Source organism: Fundulus heteroclitus, chromosome 18 (genome assembly GCF_011125445.2).
Source record: "Fundulus heteroclitus isolate FHET01 chromosome 18, MU-UCD_Fhet_4.1, whole genome shotgun sequence".
Taxonomy (NCBI): domain Eukaryota; kingdom Metazoa; phylum Chordata; class Actinopteri; order Cyprinodontiformes; family Fundulidae; genus Fundulus; species Fundulus heteroclitus.
The window spans coordinates 1,019,426-1,047,414 of record NC_046378.1 but is presented as its reverse complement, the minus strand read 5'-3'; the positions used below and the strand labels follow the sequence as shown (position 1 = coordinate 1,047,414).

The following is a 27,989-nucleotide window of genomic DNA, read 5'->3' as shown; positions in this document are numbered from 1 at the left end:
ATCGTTCATTTTGAGGCAAAAAAAACTTAATACAAATGACATCAAAAAACGTCTACAACAAGTTAAAACTTCACCCATAGCAACATGTTGCCGGAACAAAAACGGAGTGAGCCCTCTCTAGAATATTCAGGATCTTTGTTGTGCTTGACGACTCCACAACTACATCCGGGTAACCGGGTTGACCTTGGTGAGTTAGTCATCATGGCGGCCATCGTCAGGTTGAGTTCTGTGTGTCGCAGGAGTGTAAAACGTGAGTACGGCTGTGTGTCTTCAGGGTGTGGGGGGGTTCTGGACCTGAGCGCCGCAGGGCGTGGAGAGGACGTGACAGGGGAGAGGGGGTGAGGGAGGGAGGCTGAAGAAAAACCACGGCTGATAGGGTCTGCTGTCAAGTTCACGACACAAAGCAAAGCTAATCCAGCGAAGCACCGCTGCTCGCTGGTCGCCTTAGAAATAACATCTGGAAATGGGCGCTGGAAGGGTCGCCCAGCTTGAAATAACCGCGCAGCTACCTGTCAGCACGACGAAACCACGGCCACGTTATGGCTCAACACGCATGCGTTTAGAAAACAAACGTTCAGGGTTCCCTCACTTCCTGGAAAGCTGTAGGTCAGAGGTCAGCGCCCAAAGAGCCTTGGGTCCAGATGTCAACAGCTTAAAAATCGCAACGTGTCCGTTTGTTGTTGAGTAACATTCCCAGTCAAAGGTGCTCCTTTAGGGTCGCGGGGGGCTCCACCTGACCGCTGCTGGAGCGTGTTAACCTCTGGGATGGATGGAGAAAATCACGGTATAAATCAAATCCCTCCACGGTAACGGTATATATCGCGGTATAAAGTGAAGGTTGAAAAATGATGATGTAATTTTTGCCGAGCATTTATTTAGCAGAAAACATCAGTCATAATGAAACTCAACACTTGATGCTGCATATTAATGTTAATAATTCAGGGTTTCTCCCAGAAAAAAGGGAAATCCTGGTTGAATGTGTGGTGAGCTGTGTGAAGCTGACACATCACCCATGTTAAAAAAACAAACAAAAAAAAAACTGGTAAATTGACTGAATAGTTTGTGCAGTTAAAGATTATTATTATTTCTGGGTCATCCAGAGTTCCACCCCCTCCCCCCATTTTGCTCTGTGGGCTACTCTTTTTAGTGCCTCGTTTGTGCAGTTAAAATTGTCGTCTGTGCTGCTTTGGTTTTTGAAATTCATCCATCAACACATCGATCCTGTATTGCATAGTGAGCTATTAAAAATAAATTGCCTTAATAAATTAAATTTGTAGACTATTTAAAGTAAATTGTTAAAAGTGAATTTATTTTAAATAACTCACTGTGGGGTCACGGAAGTTGCTGGTGTCTATCTCCAGCTGTCAATGGGTGAGAGGCGGGGTACACCCTGGACAGGTCACCAGTCCATCGCAGGGTTATGGAAATATGAGTTTTAATTTTGGTCGATGACGTCACCATACGTTTAAAAGTTTGGGGTCACATTGAAATGTCCTTATTTTTGAAGGAAAAGCACTGTACTTTTCAATGAAGATAACTTTAAACTAGTCTTAACATTAAAGAAATACACTCTATACATTGCTAATGTGGTAAATGACTATTCTAGCTGCAAATGTCTGGTTTTTGGTGCAATATCTACATAGGTGTATAGAGGCCCATTTCCAGCAACTATCACTTCAGTGTTCTAATGGTACATTGTGTTTGCTCATTGGCTCAGAAGGCTAATTGATGATTAGAAAACCCTTGTGCAATCATGTTCACACATCTGAAAACAGTTTAGCTCGTTACAGAAGCTACAAAACTGACCTTCCTTTGAGCAGATTGAGTTTCAGGAGCATCACATTTGTGGGGTCAATTAAACGCTCAACATGGCCAGAAAAAGAGAACTTTCATCTGAAACTCGACAGTCTGTTCTTGTTCTTAGAAATCAAGGCTATTCCATGCGAGAAATTGCTAAGAAATTGAAGATTTCCTACAATGGTGTGAACTACTCCCTTCAGAGGACAGCACAAACAGGCTCTAACCAGAGTAGAAAAAGAAGTGGGAGGCCGCGTTGCACAACTGAGCAAGAAGATAATCTCTAGTTTGAGAAACAGACGCCTCACAGGTCTCCAACTGGCATCTTCATTAAACAGTACCCACAAAACACCAGTGTCAACATCTACAGTGAAGAGGCGGCTATGGGATTCTGGGCTTCAGGGCAGAGTGGCAAAGAAAAAGCCATATCTGAGACTGGCCAATAAAAGAAAAAGATTAAGATGGGCAAAAGAACACAGACATTGGACAGAAGAAGACTGGAAAAAAAGTGTTGTGGACGGATGAATCCAAGTTTGAGGTGTTTGGATTACAAAGAAGAACGCTTGTGAGACGCAGAACAAATGAAAAGATGCTGGAAGCTCCCTAGATAAAATCTTTTATGACTCACTGATAGACGTACTGAGGCTCAGGTTTACCAGTATCTGTTTTCTGTGGCAGGATGTTCTTCTCTTGATCATTTTTGCTTTTATTTGGCCCCATTTAGTTTTTATCTGCTAATTATTTTGCACTTCCTGAATTTTAAGCAACTTAAAACACTAAAACCATGAGCGTATACGTATGCCTACAGGCTGCACCCGGAGCAGCAGTGGCTTCTTGTTTCTTCTACATTCTTCAACAGGAGTTTTTTTTGGACGACACAAGTAGAGATATTTGGCTGAGCTGTGAGGCATTCACTCAGCCTCATATGTAAATGTACATCTGACATCACTTCACACCGCATCTCACCACCGACCTCACACCAGGCCAGCTGTGACGCAGCGGTGGTGGAGGGGGGAAGGATTTGGTCTCGGGTTGCGTCACACTGCTTTAAACCAGAGGGTTAGAGGTCTGCGGCCGCATTTAGCGGCTAGCGATGGGCGGGTGAAGCTTCTCACATCTCACCGTGCCGAAGTCCAGTCAAAGCTGGGAGGCTTCGTCTTAACTAAGAACAGGGACATCCTTAGGCCTCCTGAAGCCACAGAAACCTGTAGCCTTGGTATGACATCACTGCTGAACATTGAATATTGGCCTAAACTGGTTGGGTGGACAGAACAGCCATCCACCATTAACGTGTTCGTGCCTCATTTATGTCACCGGTTCTATCAAAGCAGGACTGTGAGCAAAAAATCACCCAAAAAACAGGTCAGGGCATCAAATAGAACGCAGCTCAGAGCCGTTCTGGTTCCAGCAGCTGTTTTCACTGAAAAAAGAGGTGCTACTGCATGAAAAGTGGTTCAACTCAGGCACCGCAGAATAGCTGCTTCTGCTTCAGACAGAAATACAGTATAAAAAAGACATAAGGAAATGCTAAACACACAAACACAGTAAAGTGAATTACTCAACTTATTTGTAGTTTTCCTGAGCTGGTAAAAATGATATTTTAATGTAGAAACAGCAGGAAAAGAGTCTGTATGTTTATCAAAATATTATCCTTTCTACTCTGACTCTCTCCTGAAGTCTCTTCCCTTTTTGGTCAGCCATTATGGTTTGACCATTAGTTTAAATTAGTTTAAATTGATAAAGCACAGTAATTTATTTATATATATAATCTTAAAAGTGCCAGTCATTCGTTTTCTCATGGTGTTTAACGGTGGCTATAATGTTAAAATAAAAAACTAATTATACATTTCGACATAGGGTTGGTATGCTTGGTGCCCAAAACTAGTGGCTGTCTGTTCCCAACAAAGCACCAAAGTTCGAGGGTGCTTGAACCGAACTGGCTCGAGAACGAGAGTTCTGACAACGGAAAAGGCCCAAAGGTTCTGTGGCCTAGTCAAAGTCAGACCTCAACGCGACTGAAACCTTCTCAGAGTTGTGCATAAAGGCTGATAATACGCTGGTCTATGCTGGAGTCGTCTGTCCTGGGTGTCCTAGCATAGGCTGGAGACATGTCCACCCCCCGTCTCTCGTCCAATGGCTGCTGGAGCTCAGCAGACCCAGAGGATCGCATCGTCTCCTGCTGCGTCTGTTTTTGCTACATGTGCTGGTGTTCTACCGTAATCTGCCTCATTTTATTATGTATTTGAAGTTTCTAGGCGACCTCACAGCCTCCTGAGAACCTCCTTGTGTTTTATGTGGAAACATTAGAACTAGAACTGAAGAAAGATGCTTTTCCACCTGTTCCACTGCCTGGGTTAGGGTTTTACCCGGACAACTTGTGCCTGATTAAACGAGGTTCTTCTGTTTCCTCTCCTCAGCGCTGTTCTACCAAAGCAGCCTACTTGCCAGGCCAGCCGTGGTCCTTCACAACGAGCGCCAGCAGCCCCTCCCGCTGACTGCAAGGATTCATTCATCACAGCCTCTCTATGGTCAGTACAGCAAATGTGTCTGTACATACCCTCAGCTCGCCGTGTGGTAAACATAGTAAACCCACCGGTAAAGTGCTTAACGCCACATATGGGCCACTTTGCTGGCACAACCTTGTTTTTTGTTTTTTCATTTCGCCTTTGAGGTAGAGGACTGAAAGCGGCCTGCGGTTTAGAGCAGATGTTGGGTACAGGGGCTCTTCTTTTCACATCGTGCTGCATTTCATGTAGTTTTGCAGGAGGGAAGTGGTAGGGCTGAAAAAAGTCCAACACAAAGTAAATGTCAATTCCCCTGCAGTGAATGCAACAGTTATTTAACATATTCAAAGGATCAGGAGTTCCCACTCTGCATGCCAGAGAGATAATTCAGCGTGTTGGAGGCAGCTTCCTTGCAGCCGATGTCTGCGGCTGACGCACATTACACTGACCAAGGTGGTGAAGGTCACACATAGTTTAAAGCGCAGAAAAACGGAGAAAAATGGGGATTTATTGAACTGATGGCGTTAACGCAATTAATTGCCATTGTTTTAGTTCCGTTTATCGAGCAGCTCTGATGCACAGCTCCTAATGTTTATCTCTTAAAAACCAAAATGTGCTTTAATTAGTGTAGTTTCCGTTAAAGCAGTGCTCCTTTTAGCCACTAGGGACGCTAGACCTGTATAACATCCATGTTTAGCCCTCCTGAAGTAACCTGGCCAGCCAGGTTGATGATGTGTAGCAGGGGAAAGGAGGAACATGCAGCAGAACTTAAATTCTGGTTCGGCTGTGGACTCGGCACCTCTTGCTTTCATCACAGCTGGTGTGTCCCTCCTTGAATTGTAATACTACAACGTGATTGGCCCGCACCGTTTTTGGTTCGGGATGGGAGCGGGACGAGATGGATTGTGGTGCGTATGTGAACGCACAAACACCGAGAGAATTCAGCTTGCAGGCAAGGTCACCCCTGAAGGCCACTGGCAACTCTGTTCTGTCGTTAAATGAATTAGTCTCCCTCCATGTTTTGGAATCTGATAGCAGCGCTCTAGGTCACCAGCAATTCAGCAAGGCATCCGACTTTTTGTTGTGAAGGGCGACCTGAACGGAGCATCGATGCGCACCAAGTGGTGTAAATGGACCTGAACAGTCATTTAATAGATCTCAAATTAAAGTACTTCTTGATTCTGAGATCGACCAACTCGGAAATACATGCATTAGTGACCATATTTTCAAAAAATGTAGCATTAAGATCGTGATTGCGCCGTTAAACGTTTTTTTAAGGACTTAAAATAGTCCCTCGGTGACCGCTAAGCTGAAAATCCACAATTGGGGTCGATGACGTAGTTTGTGGGCGTTGCCCAGGCTACGCTACAGAGAGTTCAATGAAGTACACCACGAGAAGTTCAGATGGCGATTCACAAAGTGATGATTTTAAAGGTATACTATGCAACCGGGGTTGATTTTCCAGCGAGGCTCCCCCCAGAGGGTGAAAGTAAAAGTGCACTGTCATAAAGATGCTCAGCTGTTCTGGTTCCTCCGTCAAGCCAGGCGCGGTTGTTTTGAGCTTAGCAGACAGGCGACCGCAACGAAAAGTGGAAAAAACGGCAGTACAAACAATGACTAACACAGTGAAGGTATGAACATCAAGCTTCCCGCAGCGCTATCTTGGCGAGGCGGTAGCGTCTCGCCAACATAAAAAAAAAAAATAATAATAATAATAAAACTCGATATGCTTGCATGTTTATTTGACGTTAACACGCGGTTCTTTGTTGTTGCTTTCGCGCATGCATATAGTGAATGGCAGGGCAAAAACACATGGAGTTCTCGCCGTAAAGCGAGACTTCTGTGTGTGCGGGCCGAGGGCTCCTGCAATTGCAAGTACGGTATTTCCCCCACAGACCCCCAGGGCGACCGAGAAAACCTTTGTTTGACCTGAAATGACTCATTTAATCATCCAAAACGGTATGGAATACATTAATTAACTGAAAAATGTTGCATAGTATGCCTTTAACACGAAAGACGACGCAAGCGTCTGTTACGACTCGGGTAAGTCTGAGAAAAACATTTTAGGAGAATAAACGGAATGGTTTGCTAATGTATAATTGGAACTGGTGCTCATAATCGCGGTCATGGCTGACCGTTCGGATATAAACACGGAAACAACTCGTTGAAGCTCGATTGTCTGGCGTCGTTTATGACGGCTGATAGACCCATAGCCCTTTCAGCACACTGCCCTTTCTACACTACCTCTCAGCACAGCAGTGCCGTGCTGAGAGGTAGTGTAGAGAGCATGTCGCTTCACAGCAGGCTGCTGTGATGACAGCAAGATTTCTCCGCTTCACTGCGCGATGAGTGAGGAGGAGAGGAGAGAATATGGACATTTCAGCTGCCTGAAGACAGCATTTATTTATTTTATTTTACAATTTTGTAAACAACAGCTGCCAATTAAACTGAATGTTACAATCTTGACATGATTATATGAGTTGTTTTACCGAGAAACCGATCAGAAGCGCCGTGAAACCCCGCCTCTCTGGCTGCAGCTCCCCACACAGAGGGGAACAGATTTTCACAGGCAAGCTGAATTTCGCACAACACCGGGACTTCTTGGGTTCGGAAATGTGTGTTAAGAGACATTATCCTTGTTGGTATTTGACCAACCATAAGCCACACACTTTTTAGCCATGTTTAATCCATCTGTCTTTGAGAAAGCGAGTTTGCAACCAGGAAGTATCTTGTTACCATGTCAACAGATCAACGCCTATCCACGAATTACGTCATCGGTCATGCAACATTTTTTTATGAGCCTTGAGCTAAAAAGCCTTAAAAATCCACTATTTTATTGAATTTTTAATTTTTTTTTCCTCAGGTCATAATAATATGTGAACTTTCTAACATTTAGCAACTTGTATGATCTCAGAATCAAGAAGTACTTTAAGCTAATACGTGGGTTAAAACTTACGCAGTGCTGATTTAAAGGGGTAGATATTTGTTAGTGAATCCTAACCGACAATTCCTACTTGTTCAGAGGTGAGGAGGATGCAGTGTTTAACCTGAAAATCATCTAGACCAGGGATTCCCAAAATGTGGTGCGCACGCTGCCACTAGGGGGAGCACCAGATGAAAAATGTAACGCTGGTCTGACAGTGTTTTTTTCCCCACATCATAAAGATGTGTAAATAAACATTTCCTTTGTAAAGATTAAAATCAAAAACTCTAAATTTAATAAATGAATAAAAATATATTCACACGAAAATCTATTAATTTAGAAGAAGTTCTTCTTCTATACTTCATTTTAAGATGAAATCTAGAGGAAGTTATCTTCTATGCATTGTGCTGTATATGCTCACCTAGCTTGTAGCCTCTACTTCATGGGTCTTCAACGTTTTCCAGGCCAAGGACCCCCAAACTGATGGCGAGATGGAGCGGGAACCCCCTAATTATATATATTGTATAAAATTGTGTTATATCAAACTGGTCCTATAGTGCCATGTGTAAATGTACCTTGTTATTGTGCATTTAATACTAAGATACTCAAATAATACACAGGTTCATATATTCATGTTTTTATTTTAAACATGTGTGAGGCACAGTGAGTAGGGTGGCCATGCCACTGCCATTTATAAACATAACACAATAAACTGATACCTGGCAAGATCAACAATGTCTGTCAATTGCATGTAATCATGCATAAAAGCTATTTAAATGGACATTTTTAAAACATAAATGTGAAAAGGAAAATAAGTGATGCTTGTTAGTGCCACTGGCATGCATAAACATACCTGTTATATTGCATACAATGCTGAACTATTAACATAACTGACATTGATGGGACAGGTGTTGTAAATGAAACGGTTGAAAGAGCTCCTGTGTGTCGCTGAATGTGTGCATTGATGACTGAAAGACATCTTCTGCCTCCATTTATCTGTTTACTACAGTGTGTTGAATTCATGTTAATGTGTATTTAAAGACATTTCAATTAGTGGAAAAAAATTGCAGGGGGGGGGGTGGGATATAAAAAAGTGTCTAATCAACCAAAACTTTCGCGACCCCCATGCGGTACCTCCGCGGACCCCCCAGGGGTCGCGGACCCCCTGTTGAAGACCCCTTCTCTACTTCATTCATTCTCGCAAATATGCTCAATTGGCTAAAATGGGGTAAAGTGTCATGCAGGTGAATGGTTGTCTAAGTCATTCCTGTGCTTACGTGCTGGTCCGGGTAGCTTCCAGCACACCTGAGTAGTACCTGTGCTCTGTCTCTGTTTTGCTCTCCAGCGGGCTCCGACTCCAAAGCCGCCTCTCTGCACTGGACTGCAGAGCGAGTGCTAAGCATCGCCCTCTTGGCCATGGTTCCTGCCGCCTACTTCAGCCCCGGCCCTGTCATCGACTACTCCCTGGCTGCTGCTCTCACCCTGCATGGACATTGGTAACACTGTTGGCTCTGCTGCATTTTTGTAGAAATGCCCAATAAATTAAACCAAGATCGGAACCGACCAATTTCTGCCACTAAGAAAGCTATAAATGCATCATCCAACAGTAGGCGCTTTGATGTATTATTTATTGTTAAAGTAAAAGTCAGATTAAGGTCAAGGACAGGTTCCCTGATAAACTAATCTCACAATAAGAACACAGGCAGAAAAGATTTTCTCTTTTATGTGTTTAATCCTTAAAAAGGGGATGAGGTCAAAATCAGAGTGGACAGGTCAGACCTCAGACAAACTAGAATCAGTATCAGCCTGTCCAATTTAGTCTTGGTTCATTTACTAGAAAGTATTTAGATTATTGGCCCAAATATGAGTTGTGAAATGGCTAATTTTTCAGGGGTATGTGTGAGTGAAGAGAAGATGGTGCCAGTGTGTTTCTGCCTCCTGTCTCTCCAAACTATTACTCTATTTATATTGCTCTTGTGGCTTTAGATCACCGACGTCACCTCTCTGCTGGGCTCAGTTTTAAGAAACCACGGTTTAGCCCACCATGTTTATGCAAACCGATTTTTATTCCACTTAAAAAGGAAAATAGTTTCTCTGCAAAGAAACTACTCCAATGCATCCCAGGAATCAAGTCATGGATCTAAAATAATGTCTTACACCTGAACAGTAAAAAGACTGAGGTCATGTTTGGACCCAGTGATGCCTTCAACATCAGAGCTGACCTTGTTTCTTTAAGTCAGTATCTGACACAGACAGCCACTGACCTGGCTGCACGACATGACAGCAATCTGAACCTTGATGCTCAGATTAAATCTGAAGTTTATATAACAATATTGATAGTATTTATGTCACAACAATAAGTAATCCAAAAAGTCATAATTTATTGCCCATTTTTATAGTCTGATAACAGGGGAAGAGAGACTCAGCACTGTGTTCCAGGCTTCCTGTAGTGTTGCCAGGTCTGTTTTTTTTTAACAGAGGTTTTGGGCTTGTTAATTTATACTGTTTACAAGAGGTAATAGAGCTGGTTGCTTGTTTTTCCTTCAAGAACTGGCAACACTGGCATCTAACCCACGCTGAGGCTGACTGGGCACAGAGGGAAATATGAAGGGGGGAATATTCTTTAAGTTTAAAAGTCATTTATCGTGAACTTAAACAGCTATCACCTCAGACATGCAGCGCTGTGCACATTCACCATGCGCCATGTGTAACTGCAGCACCTGTTGTCTGAAGACGTGTGACACAGTCGCTGGTTAGCTGTTATTTATCATCAGTTTAACGATAGCGAAGCTTATATTTATGTTTGTGGAATATATGAGTTTGTGAAGCTAACTTTTTGGTTAGCTGTGCCCACCACTGATGGGGGCCAGTGATAGGACAGCTCTTCATCACATGACCCTGACCCACAGTTACACATCTAGTTCAGTCAGTTTTGACAATTATTAATGCCAACAGCTCCCCACTTCTACAAAGGTTTAACTCGCTGATTGACCCTAATCAGACAGAGGACAAATCCAGCTGTCGGCACGTTAATGAAGCCTTGACCTCTTTGTGCTCTGCTGCAGACTTCAGAGTGAGGCTTTAGCCCACGCTCTCTTTTGTCTAAGCTCAGACAAAACAGCATCACAGGTGTACACTGCAAATCCTGGTCATAGGTCTCGCTAAGCACCATGTGAGGTTTCTCAGGGCCCAGCACTGTGGTGATGTCATCAGCTTAGATTGAAGCATGAGAAACAAGGAAAGCTCTCCTTGTTCAAGAGACCATGTAGCTAATAGGATTTCAAAAGAATGTTGGCAAAGAATGTCACCCTGATGAATCAATAAGACAGTAAGCTCCTATTAAGTCTGGGAGTTTTTAATGGGAAACTGCTTATGCAGTCAGCTTTGTTTCTTTACAGCCACAGCCAACAGTTTAATACGGGTAATGTTTTAACTCTCCAAACGTTTCTCACTAATTCGCACAAAACCCGTCCTGCCATCCAGGAGCAGTTTGATGATGAAAAATGTTTTTCCCAGCAAGACTGTGTCACATAATAACTTTGTTTTGACCCAGCATATCAAACAAGCAACAATGGAGGACACACTCTGGGCTTGATTATCAGCAAGGGTGTAAATATTTTCAACGCCTGCATAGTTGATGTCATCCTGTCGACTCACTTAGCAAAACAGATATTTTAACAAAACTTTCTTTTACAGACAACACAGCTGAAACCTTTAATTAAATCTACTCCACCTCATTTCTATGCTGTAACCCAATAGATGAGTCAGTAGATAATTTCCATTCTAAGATTTCAGACATTATCAGTTTCATTGCTCCCGTTAAAGTGGAGGTTGTCTTTGGTAGGAAAAAATCTCCATGGAGAAATGCCCCATTACTGAGATTTGAAAGAATATTTTGTTGTAGGGCTACGAAGCCATCACTCCTCACTAAAACATGCAAGGGAAACGTTCTTTGCAGAAATCATAAAAAAAATCAACAGTGCTCACACTTTACTCTCCACAGTTAAGACTCAAAAACCCTCCTGTGATTGTACCACCTGAACTTATCTCTACCACAGATAAATTTGCGTGCAATCAATGAGTTTGCCAACTTCTTTGCAGAGAAAATTCTAAATTTTAGAGGGTTAATCTGCACATCCAAGCCAAATCCAGTAGCAATGCAGGGTGTCCCGCAGCGCTATCTTGGCACGCTACCGCCTCGCCAACATTCCCCAGAAAAAAAAAAAAAAAAAACTAACTCGATATGCTTGCATGTTTATTTAACGTTTTTTGTTGTTGCATTCGCGCATGCATATAGTGAATGGCAGGGAAAAAACACATGGATACCCCCCTGCGCGCAAAACTTGTCGTCTTCCCCGCCCCCCATATCTTCCCCCCCCCACCACCCCCCCCCCAACTCACCGCCTCACATAAGCAAATTCCTGTGGGAAACACTGCAATGTAATACTCAAACTGCAATTGGCGGGTTGCCGGTGCGATCCCCCTTTCTGACCGCCTGTCGTAGTGTCCTTGGGCAAGACATTTCACCCGCATTGCCTGCTGGTGGTGGTCAGAGGGTCCGGTGGTACCGATGTATGGCAGCCTAGCTTCTGTCAGTCTGCCCCAGGGCAGCTGTAGCTGCTAACACAGCTCACCACCGTCAGGGTGTGAATGACTGACTGTAGTGTAAAGCGCTTTGGGGTCGTTGGACTAATTAAAGCGCTATACAAGTACAAGCCATTTACCATTTTAGTCGACCATAAAAGCTTAGAAGAAAGTCTGTTGAAAACTTTACATGTTTTCAACATGTAAAGCACTTTGAACTGCCTTGCTGCTGAAATGTGCTATAAAATAAACATGACTAGCCAGAAGTGATAAAGATCCTTATGCCATAACCTGTTGATCCTTTGCATAAACTCAGATCTATTTCTTAAAAAAATGCATTTAAAGTGTTTTTTTTATTGAGTTCCTGTGTGCCATAAACCCATCTGACCAAAACAGCCAATTAAAATCCTGTCAGTCTGGAAACATTGAGTCAGGTCTTTACACTTATGGTGCAGAACTGTAAAGGAGTTCAAACTAAAGTCAGGCAGGGCATTGAATCCAGACCTCAGAGCAGGGTGGGGTCTGATCTGAAGTGTCTTCATTACGTTTCTGTCTTTATTACCAGACTGACAGGTTTGTGATGAGCTACAGTTTAAATAATGACTCACTCTGCCAGCCAATCCTACAGAGCACATACTTGAAGCTGCATCTGGGATGGCCTTGGTCCAGCTACACATTAGAACTTAGTTCTTTTAAAGCATGCTGGCGTACTTGGCTTGTCTTTAACAAACTTGTTCTGTCGGACCTCACAGCTCATGTTTTCCTTGCAGGGGGATCGGCCAAGTGTTAACGGACTACGTCAAAGGGGATGCAAAGATGAAGATGGCCAACGCAGGCCTCTTCCTCCTGTCCACAGTCACCTTCGCCGGCCTCTGCTACTTCAACTACAACGACGTGGGCATCTGCAAAGCTGTCGCTCTGCTCTGGAGCAAATGAAAGGGACTTTGGACTGGCAGCTCAGGGGGAACTAATGCTCTGGGAGAAATCTGGTCTCGGCTGATTGTAAAGAAAAAAAGAATTCAACGTGTTCTTTGTAAATTCTTATCATTTTGAAATGATTTTGGATGTAATGTGTTTGTCTGATGCTGATCAGGTCCAGCTTGGTCTTTCTGTTGAGCTGATTGCGTTGCAAGCTTCCGGTTTTCCGCAGCTCTTATTCTCTGAATAAGTCTTACAGAATACAGCTGTTAACACTTCGTGTGTTTTTCTCCTTTTGATTCAGTCGTGCATGCTCCGACCCAGCAGGGCCACGCCGCAGCTTTTAACAAGCTTTCCTTTGTCTGCCTGATGGCCGTCTCCACTGCATTCCTTGAATTTAAGGTTGCATCAGGAAAATCTGAAAGCAGACTGAATTTAGGAGGCGGTTGTTTTAATTCCAGTCTGTTCTGTTTCTCTGAGGGATCAGTAAAGGTGTGGGGGGGGGGGGGGAAGGGGGTGAAGTGCATCCTGACCTCAAGCTGTGCAGCCCGTGCATTTGGGTGAAAGCTGGATATGGCTTTGCAAAATGCTGCCCTGCTGAGTGTACTGTAGCTCAGGACAGGACGCATCAGTAACGCCCTGGGCCACAACTCACTGTACAGTACAAAAAGTTTGCAGAAATACACCTGATTGGACAAATGGATCATTTCTCAGACGGCGTGTATGTTTCCTGGCTGTCTGTTCACTCTCTGCACGCCACTTGGATTTCAGCATCTTTTTTTGCTTCAATCACTGCAGGAGGAAGTAAAGAAAACTGAGCTCTGCCTTCACTCCATGTACACAATACTGCAGTAAAAAAAAAACAACTTCACACATCTGGTTTTAGTCTGGTTTTTATTGAGCAAATTAATTAAATCAATATAAAACACAAGGGTAAAATGCATTAACATGGCAAACAAAAATATAAAATGAGCACAATGAGCAAAGAACAGGCTTCCCTTCACTGGTGTAACTTCAAACTAACTTTAAAAAAAAAGGTATTATGGATGGAAGGCCACTGGTTCTTCCTCCATTTTTTTTTTTTTTTTTTTTTTTTTTTTTGACAGAACCACCAAAGGTGGTTTTGTCACTTGGACAGACAAATACACTCTGGCCACTTTACTAGGTACAAACAGCAAATCAGCCAATCACAGGGCAGTGATGAGAGGCAACGGTTGCTCAGATCGCCCCTCTTTACAACCCAGGTTTTCAGAAACGCAACTCTGCAGATGGGCACCATCCGCAGAAAACGCCACCGGGTAAACGCTCCAGTCAGCTAAGCCCGCCAACACCAAACAAGGAGAGAAAGTCTAACAATGAGCTGACTGAGAGCTGCTGGAACAGGAGATTCACATCATGGATGTTTAGCCGACAAAGTCCCTGTGTGATGCCAGCTGAGCACGTTCTAAAAGGAACAGGGGGTTGTAACCTGATGCCAGCAAGGTGTTCCTAATAAAGTGGCCTGTGGGTGTATGTTGTAATTTGCAAAGAGAAATTATTACAGACTGCAGTGTTTCACACCAATCACTGTGGGCTCATCCACTTCGTCCTTAGATGCTTGACGCAGAATCAGTTTGTGCAAGCAGGGCATGTCTGAGGGTTCAAAGGCCAGGAAATGACCCGTGTACATGGTGGACTCAAACTTGTATTTGTCGGTCGAGATTTTTTTCCACTGGAACAAGGCCTTGTGTCCTGTTCCATTAATATTCTCGAGACTTTTAGGATCCTAGGAGAGACAAAAGGGAGAAAACTGGTGAAGCAACCTTTTTTGTCCAGGTGCTGAAAACAGAAGGTATCTTTCCTCTTTCATCATCCTGACATCATTTTTTCCCACACCGGTGTTGCACCGATGGCATTTTTTGGCCCCGATACCTGGCTGTGCAGTATTGGCCGATACCGATAACATCTCTTTGAAATTGATGTGTGTGTGTATATATATGAAGAACTGCATACTACTTAAAGTAGTAGAACTTTTTATTGCCTACCTGGAATGGGTGACAATAGTTGAATAAACTTTTGGCTCTCAAAGGCCAAAATAGTGCAACATTCGTGAAACTTTAACATGTATAATAGTAGTGCAACAATAAGACTGTAAAATTACATTAATAACTGAATAATCTCTTTTAAACCCTGAGTTTTGGCTCTCAAATGCCAGAATAGTGCAACTTTCATGAACTTATATAACTTATATACTAGTTGGGAGAGAGAAGGCTGCTTTCAAGTGACATACAAACATCAAAATCGTATCGGTGCCTATTTGTTGGTACTTGCCAATGCCAATACCACCATTTTAGTGCTGGATCGGGGCTCCGTCCCATACTGGTATCGGTGCAACACTACCACACAGTGACACTATTTAGTCAAGTTTCCTCCACAGCATGAATGATGCGGCACCCTCTCACCATGGGCTCTGGAAAGACTTCCTTGTTGTTTTTGCAGGAAACCATCATTTTCTGGCCATCGATGCAGACGTAGAGCATGACCGGCTGTCCACGGTCACTTATTGAGTTTTGATAAATCTGGAGACCAAATTTGCAATCTGAAAGAAGAGGAAACACGATAAGAACACGAGATGAAGGATGAACAGTGGTTGTGACGGGATGCAAGTGGCAGTGATGTTTTAGAAGAAAGCTGTTGGTCTAGATGACAGAAGGACAACACGATGAACTAAATAGGATAGAAACGGTTCTATACTAGGGGTGGAACGGTACAAGTTCTCTAAAACCAGCACCCCTCGCGACCCCAACAGGGAAAAAGCGTGTAGGAAAATGAATGGATGGATGGAAGTTCTCGAAATAAAAGTTTATAACAATGTTTGTTGTAATGTGTTCAGTTTGCATTGAAACAGCTGCTACGGTGGAAACTGCAGTTAGAATGGAGTAAAACAGAATGGTCAATATTGTCGTTATAGTGTATAATCACCGTCTGCATACCATTTCTACAGGAAGTGATGCGTCTTTTGGTTCTACACACACGTGGGTAGTGCGGCTGTTTTTAACCTGAACACAGCCAGAACCTTCAGCAGAGCGCTGAATTCTACGCTGTGCTGGACAACTTTTAAAAGCAGCACCAAAACAAAGAAGACACCTTCCCGCTCTCCTAGAGTCCGTTATTTAGAAACAAAGTACATGCTGAGCTGCAGAGATAATGGAGAAGGAAAAGTGGACTGAACAGTAATAATAAGTAGGGATAACGTTGACATCAGACGATGTCAACATATCGGTCCGATAAGTATAACTGGGCCCAGACTAATAACTGATGTTCATTTCCAATGTTGTTCCATGGTGAAGGGAAGAGGTTGGTGATGTGTACCTGTTCAGGCATGTGAAGGTGACCGTTACGCAGCGCCGGATAGCGGATCTAGTGTCCAGAGGGTAGTGGAATATAATATCAGTGATCGGCCATAACAGTTATATTAATATTGGATATCAGTATAGCTCCGTGTTTCCATATTAGTGCACCCCAGCTCATTTGTTTCCCCTGAAAATTATGGTTTTACAGAAAAGGCTGCAGTGGAACAACCTTGAAGTAGTTTCTTAAATATTTTCTGCTGCATTAAACAACAAACATCAAATGTACCAGCTGAATGCGTGGTACAGTAGAAGCACACTTCACTGCAGCTCAAGTGCTTCTCTGCAGTATTGCTAACGAATGCTTGGTGTGAAACAGTGCTAGCCTGAAGTCAGTGATACGCTGGGCGCCTCTGGTTCAGAGTCAGCTACCGCGTTAGTTCTCTTCCACACAGGCTTCTCCATCTAGGCTATACTGGGTAATTTAGCTCTAATCGAAAATCCTGCAAAATCACTTTAGAGTTTGGAGTTACAAAGGGAGGAAAAGGTTCAAGAGGCATTGCAGTGGGCCTGTTTTTGTTTCCTGTGCTCAATGTTTGTTTTTGCAGCTCCTGATTGGCTTTGGCCCTCAGCCAGGCTCAGTCCTGCCGGGGTCCTACAGCTTCCTCCCACACAGACGGAGGGGGGGGCTCTTCAACCCTGCTTCCTGCTGGCATACAGATACAACGGGAAACGGACCTCATAACGTTAACTTTTAATAGAGAATACATTACGCAGGTCATTTTGATCAACTCTGGTCACAGACGTTGAACAGTCTTTGAAGTTAGAAGCCCTCTTTGCCATCACCCTAATCTTTAGCTCCTATCAGATTCTCCACCAGATTCCTGTCAGGACCCGGAAAGGGCCACTCCCAAAGTACTCAGAGGAAACATGCTGGCTGAGTTACAAGATTACTTTAAGCCTCAATCTGCCAGTGGACCATTATTCTAGAAAACAATATCCTCATTTCTAAAACCAGTCGCACGCACACCACCAAGCAATTTCCCTTCATGAATGCCAGCGGTTCCCCCTTCATCTTCTGCCCTCTAGATGCCCACATTCAACCATTAATGGTCAATGAAAAGCACCTCAGTGGCAACGCGTATTTAAATTAATCAGCTGGTCATTGCTGTTTTTAATGGTTACCAATGGCAACCGCAGAGCAAAAAGTCAAGAAAAGATGGGGGAAAAAATCAGTTAAAGGTCTTTATTAAATGTGTAAATCTTCAGTAAAAGCACTGAAGTCCACATCAGGAGCCCCTGATAAAAAGTGAATCTTAATGCTGTCTCACTGGTGGATGAGGTGATTTCAACAACGCACTTCGTGCTGAAATTCCTCCTGTCCTGGAGGAGGCCGTGTGTGTCTCCCTATGGCCGATTAGGAACGAGGCCAGGAGGGATGAGGGTTGCCCCTGTGCTCTGCAGCTGGGCGCTCCTGGGTGTGAGGAGGCTGGAGAGCAGGTAAGGCCCCAGCACCTGAGGGGGTAACCACTGTCCCCTGTAGGTCATGGCAGCACGCACTGCTGAGTCCAGAGCGGCAGATTAGCCAGTCACCAGGAAATCTTTGGTCTCTGAAAACACGTTCCCTCCTAATTCTCCCATCTGCAGCGCTACATCATGCAGGTCTTTGCAACAAAGGCCTGCATGATGGATCTCATTAAATTAGGCTGCTGAGCTTCTGCTTCAATAAAGTGTCAAATCTGTGAATCTAAGCATAAAAGTGTTAAAAATGTCTAAACTTAACTGGTTAAAATCCATTTAAAAAGGCTGTGATCATCAGACTTCATTTTAAGATGAAATATAGAGAAAGTTATCTTCTTCTATGCATTGTGCTGTATATGCACACCTAACTTGTAGCATCTACTTCATTCATTCTGGCAAATATGCTCAATTGGCTGAAACCAGGAAAGCTGTCATGCAGGTCAGACATCTAAGGTCAAAGTCAGTGATGAAGGAGGAGAGGAAGCAAGATAGTGAAGAATCAGAGGCAACAGAGGAGAGAGTTGCAACGGATCCAGGAGAAGAAAACGGGCCGGAAATGTCTCTCTTCCTCTCTGCTCACTTCACGTCGTTTATGTCAGTAGAGGGGAAATTTTATTTGGCCGAAAGTTTTATTTACAAGATTAAATTGAGTGATTTGGTCTCTCTGTCGATCGTGCAGCGCCTACAAACAGCACTATACTTTCCTTTAATACATACTTCCACTAGGTCAGATAATCAGTAAATTCAGTGACATATCTTACCATCTGTATGCAGATGATATTCAACTTTTTTGCTTTTAAGGACACTGAATTTCATAAATTGTCTTCCTTAACTAACTGTCTGGCTAGTATTAAACAGTGGTTAAGTGACAACTTCTTGCTTCTAAATTCAGAGAAAACGGAAATACTAATTATCGCACCTGAACGTAAATTCCCTCATTTACAGCAACATATTGCTGACTTAGGCTCGTCTGTTCAGCCGAGCCTCAGGAGCTTAGGTATTGTGTTCCATACAGCGATGTCCTTGGAGAACCACTCCAAACTATTAGTTAGGAACTGTTATTTCCAACTAAGAAATATCTCCAAATTAAGACCATTGGTGTCAAAGGGTGAGTTGAAAATGATTATTCATGCTTTTATCTCTCCCTGGGTACTCCAGCTTCCTCCCACAGTCCAAAAACATGACTGTTAGGTTAATTGGCTTCTCCAAATTGTCCTTAGGTGTGAGTGTGTGTGTGAATGGTTGTTTGTCCTGTTTGTCTCTCTGTGTTGCCCTGCGACAGACTGGCAACCTGTCCAGGGTGTACCCCGCCTCTCGCCCAGTGAACGCTGGAGATAGGCACCAGCAACCCCCGCGACCCCATGAGGGATTAAGCGGTTTGGAAAATGGATGGATGGATGCTTTTATCTCCTCACGGTTGGACTATTGCAACAGTAATTTTACATGTTTGAGCAAGAAGGAGCTAAACCGTCTTCAGGTTGTCCAGAACTCTGCTGCAAGGCTTTTAACTCACATAAACAAAAGAGATCACATTACCCCAGAATTGGCAGCTTTGCACTGGTTACCGGTCCAGTATAGAATCCAGTTCAAAATTCTTGTCCTTACTTTTAGAGCCCTGCATGGTCTAGCTCCTCCCTACATTTCTGAGCTGATACAGCTCCATACTCCGACCCATAGTCTGAGGTCACTGGGCCAATCATTGTTAGTGGTCCCACACACTTATTTTAAAACTCGGAGCCAGGAAGTGGCTCCGAGGCTGTGGAATGTTTTGCCTCTTTCTTTACGTTGTTTGAACTCTGTTGCTTCTTTTAAAAAGCAACTAAAGACGCTGCTATTCAAGCAGGCTTTTATGTTTTCCATTTTGTTTTATGATGTTGTTTAAGTATTGCTGTATACTGTTTTTTGTATTTGTATTTTACTGTGAAGCACTTTGTGATTTCTATCTGAGAAAAGCGCTATATAAATAAATTTTACTTACTTACTTTACTTTACTTATTTAAACTCAAAAAAGCTCCAATGTGGCTCCATTAAAGCAAGTCTGCAAAAGAGAGCGGGCCAAAAATTCCTCTCCGGTGAGGATGTACAGTCAGTTGTTGCAAACCCTGCATGGAAGGTGTTGCTGTGGATGGTGACACGACCAGTTATGGGGTTTAGGGGGATTTCACTGTTTCACATAGGGCCCAGCTGGTTTGAGTTTGTAAAGTAGAAATCGGTAGGAAAGAAAAAGCAAAAAACTGAAGAAATCTATAAAGGAATAAATCGTTTTTCACGCCACTGTTGAGTGTCTTGCATCCATACAAAAACCCAGTCGTCTCAACCACCGTTTGATTCCCCATAACAAACAAACCGATAGCGTTTAACGTTCTCTTACCAGACTGTTCCTGATCATCCACAGTTCTGTTCTCAAACTCAAACTCCCCCGACGTCTTCAAAACCAGGAACTTCTGGTCCATGCTTTGAATCCAGTAGGTTTTTGGACTTTGATTGGATTTCCTGAAAGAATCTGAGAGAGACCGCCATCTGTCAGGCAACAAGTCACCACTAGTAGTGCTGCATCTTTCAGTACTTAGAATTATGAAACAGGTTAATCTATAGGCTACCTTCTACAAGCGGGGCAGTACATGACGCACATTCAGTATCTGTACACAGACAGAGAGAAACAGAATGAACAAGGAGCTCAACGAAGCAGACCACCAGATTTGCCGTTTAGAAAGGTATGACATCACTTACCTAGAAAGTAAAAGGAATCCTCACACGTGTTAGAAAACTCTAGAGGAGCGTCCTCACTGGTCGCCATCAGTAGTCGTCTGGAGGCGAGAAATAAAAACTGTTTTTCTCTGAGAGCAATCAAAGCAGAATCACTATGCGTGATTGGTCATCTGAGGCTGGAAATACACCAACAGCCGTTTGGACTTGATTTATTTGTGCTCTTGTGTGTCAGGTTTACCAAGAAATCACGGTTAAGGGTCATTTACCCGGTCACTAAATAAATGGTTGGTTTGTAAAAGGACAACGTGAAATTAACGGTAAAACTTTATTTGAAGGGGCGGACATAAAACAGACATCACACCGTCATAAACATGGCACCCGCCATAAACATGCAGGAGTCTTTATGACTGATGTCATTAAGTCTCGTTCTGTAAATGATGGCACTTTTAATGCAAAGTTAACATTGGTTAAAATGTCTTAGTTATGACCACTTGACATTCACCAAGAAATTATAACCAACAATCATAAACATGTCATAACAGGTATAATTAACAGTTATTTAGATGTACGCGTTAACATTACATCACACTGTCATGTATGGTTGGTCTTAATTTTGTCTGTCATTAGACCATTTACTGTTGTCATTATTCCCTTACCTCATGTAAAATGGAACAACATTAATAACTGTGTTATTAAAGCCCTTGTCGGTATAACACTTAATGGCATCTTTACAACCAGTCCTCTTTACTTGAGGTAAGGGGAACTATTAATGACACTATTCAAACAAAGTGCTACCAAATGTTCTTCACTGTTTTTAGCAAATGGATCTGTACATTGTAGGCATTAGGGTCCGTTCAATGGAATGCCAGAGAAGGCTTCCACAGGCTATGAGGAGCAGCGCCCCAGCTGCACACTGCTGCTCAGCTGCATACAGTGTTACATAAGGGTAGGTGACTGTGAGGATATCATACACATGGGCCCCGTGTCTCTTACCTTCTGTATGAAGGCAAGATTTAACAAAAATGGAGTCAACATGTAGTGTGAAGAACAGGGAAAAGAAAACACACACAGATTGTGGTTTTCCAGAGGCGAAATACCAGCCAGGTGCCACTGAAAAAATAAACAGCTATGATTTCATCACGCTACATGGGATTACTGTTCACAAACAGTGGCAAATTAAGTTCAGAGGGGCTTTCCCTGATGAGGTCACCCCTGATGAAACTTTCTCCATAACAGTTGTCCCCAAGCGAAACCCCCTTGGAGAGAGGAAGCATTCCCTGGGACTACACTGACATATGACCTACTCAGCAAGTTCACACATGCTCAAAACATGTTTAATGGGTTGGTGAAGATTCTCAGTAATCCAGGTCATGATCAATCCAAAAAAAAGGTTAAAAAAAACAAAAACAACAACAAAAAAACAACAACTGGACTTCTATCCCGAAGCTGTCTTCAGCTTCAGAATAGAAGCCAAGTTGTTTTATTTTTAACCATTTTTTAATTCTGTTTAATAGGCTGTGTAAAAAAATTCCACTTCTGCTATTCACCAGTATCTGGAATATAAAAACACGTGTGTGTTTTAACCTTCCAGATTAAAACACACACACGTGTTTTCATATTTATACTTGTGAGGATCTTCCATTCATGTCGTATTGCTTTCCATGCCTTGAAGCTAAGGTCCCGGGTATAAGTACCTAACCTAAACTCCAGTCACACCTCTGCCCTTAACCTAAGTTTTAGCCCAATTTGCATTGTGTGGACCTCACAATGCCAGCTTGTCCACACAAAGTAAGCTTTGGTCCTCACAATAGACACACACACACATTTACTAACAAAGATCAGTGCAGTTCAGCTTGTTTATATGGCGCCAGCTCACAACTGTCATTTCAAGGCACTTCACTATAGAAACACATCCAATTCACACCCACATATAAAGAAACATATAATCAACTAAATCTAAGAAAGTCTAACTTTAAAACCGGAGCACAAGGGAACTTGGGAGTTTCCCCCCTTCGTTCTCAGCCATCCCACGCTTCTGTCGCACTGATGGAAGAATGAACGAGGCGTGATCGTGGATTCCAGTTTAATCCCGCAGTGTCTCCAGTCGCTCAGCGCGCTTTCCACCCCCAGGAGCAAAGGCGGCGCAGTTTCCGCGGCAGAAAGACAACCTGCGGGTGGAGGCACACTTCCCCGGTCACCAATGAGCGGTGCGTGGATGGGACAGCAGCCACGGCACAGTGCATGGGCTGAGCCGCGAACCGTGGATCTTTTCACCCAGCTGTACTTCTAACAGTAACCGATGCCCACATACAGACCGGTTGCCTTCGTCGCCTTTAATTCGCCTCACTGAACAGGTAGAAACGCGTTTGTTTAGGTGCAGAAACTTTATATGTCTAACCTGTTAGAGCCACACCCCTGCTGGGTCCTCTCCAAACACAGAGCAGCAGCGGCAGTTTTTAAACCCTACCTTAAACGCAGATTCCAGTGGTGCAACTCTGGCGGTACGACCCAAGCCGCAGCTCTCTGTCCTGTAGGCGGGATGAAATGAGAATAGCAGCTCGGTCCCGGTGATCCTGCCCGGCCCTCCTGCTCCGTGACGCTGCGCGTGCCCACTCCTCTCTCACTGAAAGTCGCTGCATGGATCTTTACCAGGTAGGCGCGCGCTTCCTGGAAGCGAAGAAAGGGGGCGGAGTTTACCACGCGAGAAATTATTTTGTTATCTGCTGTGTAAATACTCGAGCCTATGGTTCGGTATTTCTTCCTTAGAAAGTTTTTTTTTTATTAACAATGACTCAAATTGTTGCGAAACCCCCCACAATAATCATCTTCATTTGTCACTGCCGGTTTTTGTGCATTCAACAAATTTGTCCTCTGTGTTTAACCCATCAGTGGGCTGCCACTGTGTGGAGCCCGGAGGATAAAAGGGTCTTATTGTTGCTCAGGGTGGCAGTCTGCGGGATTCAAACCCGAAAACTCGCAACCTTCCCGGGTCGCAAGCCCCCCTGCTCTAATCACTAAACCACCGCACTCCCACAAACAAGCTTTTATATTAATAAACTAGGTAACAATGACTATAATTATTTTAAGTCTTTTCTTCTGTCCCCGAGCACGCAACTCTCCTGTCCTCCGCTAGATGGTGGTGATGAGCCGAAGAAGTACCAGCAAAAACCAAAGGCTGTTTCTCTGTTTTTTTTTCTACTTGCGTAGCCGACTTGTGTAATAAGAAACTTACAGAATCATCTTTATTAAAAGACAGCTCTTGTGTTTCTGTGGCCATAATTGTGTGCAAAATATCACCACAGACTAGTGATGTGCAAGTCCTGAACAAATAATTGAAAACCCAGTTGTCACTTTATTGACTCATGAGTCACAATTCACCATCTCCATTAACTGGTTCAGTTACTTGCCCCTGCTACAGTTAGCTGAGTGAAAATAATTGGCCAGACAACATGTCACTGGGACAGCTACACGCTTATGGTTTGTTATTTCAGTTCAACTCCCCCTCTTCCTCACCGTCAACTCACAAAACAAACCAAATACAGCACAATTTGAGCAGGGCGGATAGATTCAGCTCCATTGAGATTGAGCCGAGGTGAATCAGTGTCTCCATCCAAATACGCTAAATAATAGTTTCATGCTCCTGTTCCTTGACCTTTCACAGGGTCAACAGTAATCATGGGAAGGCAAGGAGCTTCAGACCACTGTGCCAAATTTGGACTGCCTTTAACCCTAGATTCCATATCCTCCACTCTGTTCCAGACCACCTCCGTGAGTCCATGAAAAGCAATGCCCACTACATCCGTGGTTACTCCGTATTGCTCCGCTCTGGTGGCTTCTGGGAAGATGGCGCAGGGAGCAAACGTAAGGTAACTCCCCTCTAGGATAAATTCCTGAATTATATAAACTGGAGCACCAACAAGAATTATACAACTTCTCTTCACGGAAGTCACCATAGGGGACTATTCTCAGTAATACGGGCAATCTCTAATAACTAAAGCTAATCCAAAAGCTAATGCTAAAGCGCTCCTGCCACATGACTACTGCGTATCAGAAGTTGTGGAGACTGACGTTAAAGGCTCCAAAAATGTTCTGTCATCTCCAGTTAAATCTCCACAAAAATGAAACGTCTAACACTGAAACAACCTCGCAGCCCGTCTCTAATGCTGCAGCAATTAATTCACTTCAGACAACTTCAAACAGGAATTACAACAAAACACGTTGTCCATCACTATTATTGCCATGGCTGTGGATTTCAACTCAGAAGGAATAAAGGAATGCAAAGACAGGAATGAGAAATTGGAGAAGGAAATGAGAGGTCTGAAAGAGCGAAACATGAAGCTGGAGAACGGAGCAGCAGAGTTGGAGAGAGAAACATCTGAGATGGAATGACACAACTTAAGACTGAATGGTCTCAAGGAGATGCAGGATGTAAACACCCAGGAGCTTGCTGTTGACTTCCTGCTGAAGATTTTTCCACAATGGAGGGACAAAATTGACTGGATTGTAGGTACTGTGCATTGTTTGGGGAAGACCACCGACTGCCCTCGACAAATTATCATACAGTACAGCACCTACAGGGTTGAACTATGGAGAGCAACAAAACGCCATCCTATCGGAAAGACTCTTCACCTTCGCTTCGCAGAAAATCTTACCAAAGACTCTTTGGTAAGATTTTACCAAAGAATCAAAGAATTACTAAATCTTCCCAAAGACGGGCTCTTTGGCAAAGAGGCCCGCGAGGCAAGACACGCTGGTTGGCCCAAGGTGAAGCCTGCAAGAAAAGAGGGTCTTAAGACTATGTTCAGGGGTCCCTACACATACATGAATGGTCAGAGAGTGATTCCATAAATTAGACTGTTCCATGTTTTAAAAAAATCCATTTTGATATTGTTCTCAGGGGTTTGTTCTCATAGTATTTTTTTGGTTACTCATTTGGGAGTAATACTGAACAATTTTATTTATTCTTTACATTTTTCTGTTTACACTGAACAGTAAAATTTCTCTTTTATCTATCAATGCAAGGAGACTAAGAAATCTTACAAAAAGGAAAAGTATTTACTTATTTTGTAAAAGGGGAAAAAGCACATATCTTTATGCAAGAAACACATTCAAAAGAAGATGCTTCATTTTGTACTTAACAGTGAGGAGACAGCCTTCTTTAGCCATGATACCTCAAGGTTAGCAGGTAGCTGTTTTTCTTAAAAACCTTCCTGAGCATATTATTTCATATATAGCAGATATACATGGGCACTGGTCGATTTTGGTAATTAATATAGAAAACATTAAATTCATTGTGTTAAATACAGATGGCTATTATAATATTAATGAAAATAAAAGGCTTCTAGATTTGATTATTTCACACAGAGTGTTTGAAATCTACATACTCCACTGACAATATTATAATAGGTAGGGACTAGAACAAAAGGATGACTTTTTTGACAAATATCCTTCAAGTTGTCTCTCAATCCTGATTTAATTTAATATTCTTGGTTTAGTTCAAACAACATTTCAAAATCTAGAATTAATCACTGGATAATTAGATAATTTCTAACCATTTATTAGATTATGACATCAATTCCACTATTTCTGCAGCTCCTTTAACCGATTATTGCTTTATTAGATAGATGTTTGTTAAGACTGAACTGGAGAACCCGATAATCAGAATAGAGAGTTTAGAAAAGTTTATTGTAAGGATGAACTGTGGCAGAACCAGACTTGACAGATGAATAAAGGCTGATGAAGTAGGCAGGCAGGGATGAGCAAGGGACAAGAAGATGCAGGTAGTGACAGACTTAGACTGAGTGAAGAAAGCAGGAGCTGATCAGTGCAGACCCACCAGTACAGGCAGAGCAAACAGCTGGAACTCAGAGAACAGGGCAGAACTGAGCAGCACGCAGGTTAGTCAGGGCTGAACACTACCAGAAATTCCAAAGTCCAAAAGGCTGTGCAAACAGAAACCGGGAGTGTCAAGGAGGCAGTGCACACAAGGCGAGACACACACAAGATGTTCTGGCAGGGAGTGGATGAAAGAGGTATATGTAGGCAGGTGAAGGAGCAGAGCTGACTGTAAATAGTGGCAACAGGTGGAGCTGATCTGAGTTGAATGACTGGAGATTGGTGACTGAGGAGTGGACTGAACTGATTAGATGGGGACAGATGACTGTTGTCCTCAGAAATTCTTTTTATTTTACAACCAACATTATAGTTCAAAACTTTGTAAAATAGATTGTGATTCCTTTTTAACGAATATTGATCGGTTTCTTAAAATTTATTATAACTATAAAGAAATATGTGATGATCAACTTCTAATTGGAGAATTTGATGCCATTATTAATTGTTTATCTCTTGATAAAGCTCCAGGCTCTAATAGGCTCGCATGACATTTTTATGGGCATTTCTGGGGAGACATGAGATAACTGCTCTTCCTCGTATTTGTTTACATTTTTGAAACTTGTACACTTCCTCCTACCATGATACATGGCGTCATAAGCTCAATTCCTAAACCTAATAAAGACCCTAGAGTGACAGAAAACAGAAGATTTATAACACTTATAAACTCAGACTATAAACTGTTGACCTACATTTTTGTGGCTCGCCTTCAATCATGGTTAACAAATATTATCTCAGAGACCTCACCTTATCCATTCATTGTAGTTACTGACATGTTAGCCATTTACATTAAAAACAGTGATGACATAAAACCCTTGAACGCACTGGGAACAGAGATTGTCATCAGCCAACTTGCGATGACACAACACTAATTTAACATCAAATCCCAATATATATCCAAAAAATAGTATAATTTTCCAAGGCTTCAGGCTTAACACCAAATCTTAGTAACTTTCATCTGGAGAAATTTAATCTGGAGAAGTAGGCCACATTATATTAAGAAAAATTATATTGTCAGGATGCAGCTTATTGGCTGCAGGCTGAGCCTCTCTCCCTCTCTCTTGTTCCGGCGCAGCCTGATCGGTTTCACCTGGCAGGCTGCAATTAACCCACAACTGCTTCCACCTGTTCCCACCGCTTTATCAGACTCACCTCTTTCTGTTCCCGTCGCCGGTCCATAGCGTTCACTCCCGCTCAGTCCCTGCCAGTTTTTCTTGTCAGCTCCGTTTGTACCCGTCAGCCTGAAGACTCCTTTCACCTGGTCTTGTTACAGTCAGCCCAAAGACTTTCCGTCAGTTTTGTTTTCTCCAGTATTCAGCTCAGACGTTCAGACCTCCACCGCTCGGCTCAGACGTTCAGACCTCCACCGCTCGGCTCAGACGTTCAGACCTCCACCGCTCGGCTCAGACGTTCAGACCTCCACCGCTCGGCTCAGACGTTCAGACCTCCACCGCTCGGCTCAGACGTTCAGACCTCCACCGCACGGCTCGGACGTCCTGTGCCCCACTGCTCGGCTCTGAGGTTCTGCTCGCCACTGCTCGGCTCTGAGGTTCTGCTCGCCACTGCTCGGCTCTGAGGTTCTGCTCGCCTCTGCTCGGCTCTGATGCTCTGCTCGCCACTGCTCGGCTCTGACGTTCTGCTCGCCTCTGCTCGGCTCTGATGCTCTGCTCGCCACTGCTCGGCTCTGATGCTCTGCTTGCCTCTGCTCGGCTCTGATGCTCTGCTCGCCACGACTCGGCTCTGATGCTCTGCTCGCCACTGCTCGGCTCTGATGCTCTGCGCTCCACGGCTCTGCTCAGATGTTCTGCTCTCCAG

At 43.4% G+C, this 27,989-nt stretch overlaps 2 protein-coding genes across 2 annotated transcripts; one reads left to right on the top strand and one right to left on the bottom strand.

The window, feature by feature from the left end:
- The first annotated feature begins 135 nt into the window (after positions 1 to 135).
- Positions 136 to 13,597, top strand: sdhdb (succinate dehydrogenase complex, subunit D, integral membrane protein b). The gene is made up of 4 exons (XM_036149687.1): positions 136 to 250; positions 4,215 to 4,325; positions 8,570 to 8,720; positions 12,579 to 13,597. The coding sequence occupies exons 1-4, from the start codon at positions 202 to 204 to the stop codon at positions 12,742 to 12,744; spliced, it is 477 nt and encodes a 158-aa protein (XP_036005580.1). The 5' UTR covers positions 136 to 201; the 3' UTR covers positions 12,745 to 13,597.
- A 9-nt stretch (positions 13,598 to 13,606) lies between these two features.
- LOC105937422 (interleukin-18) lies at positions 13,607 to 26,764 on the bottom strand. The gene is made up of 7 exons (XM_012878729.3): positions 26,755 to 26,764; positions 22,753 to 23,026; positions 20,307 to 20,383; positions 20,177 to 20,215; positions 19,948 to 20,079; positions 15,168 to 15,304; positions 13,607 to 14,491 (listed from the first exon to the last, which is right to left on the bottom strand). Exons 1-7 carry the CDS (start codon positions 26,762 to 26,764, stop codon positions 14,264 to 14,266), a joined length of 897 nt encoding a protein of 298 aa, XP_012734183.3. The 3' UTR covers positions 13,607 to 14,263.
- Positions 26,765 to 27,989: the final 1,225 nt, after the last annotated feature.

Excerpts from the sequence above, each read along its gene's own strand:
- sdhdb (XM_036149687.1), top strand. The coding sequence starts at position 202 with ATGGCGGCCATCGTCAGGTTGAGTTCTGTGTGTCGCAGGAGTGTAAAA. Across the intron at positions 4,326-8,569 it reads TTCATCACAGCCTCTCTATG|CGGGCTCCGACTCCAAAGCC; the intron begins GTCAGTACAGCA and ends TTTGCTCTCCAG. Across the intron at positions 8,721-12,578 it reads CTCACCCTGCATGGACATTG|GGGGATCGGCCAAGTGTTAA; the intron begins GTAACACTGTTG and ends TTTTCCTTGCAG.
- LOC105937422 (XM_012878729.3), bottom strand. Across the intron at positions 20,384-22,752 it reads CACTGGAATCTGCGTTTAAG|ACGACTACTGATGGCGACCA; the intron begins GTAGGGTTTAAA and ends TCTCGCCTCCAG. Across the intron at positions 14,492-15,167 it reads AAGTCTTTCCAGAGCCCATG|GATCCTAAAAGTCTCGAGAA; the intron begins GTGAGAGGGTGC and ends TGTCTCTCCTAG.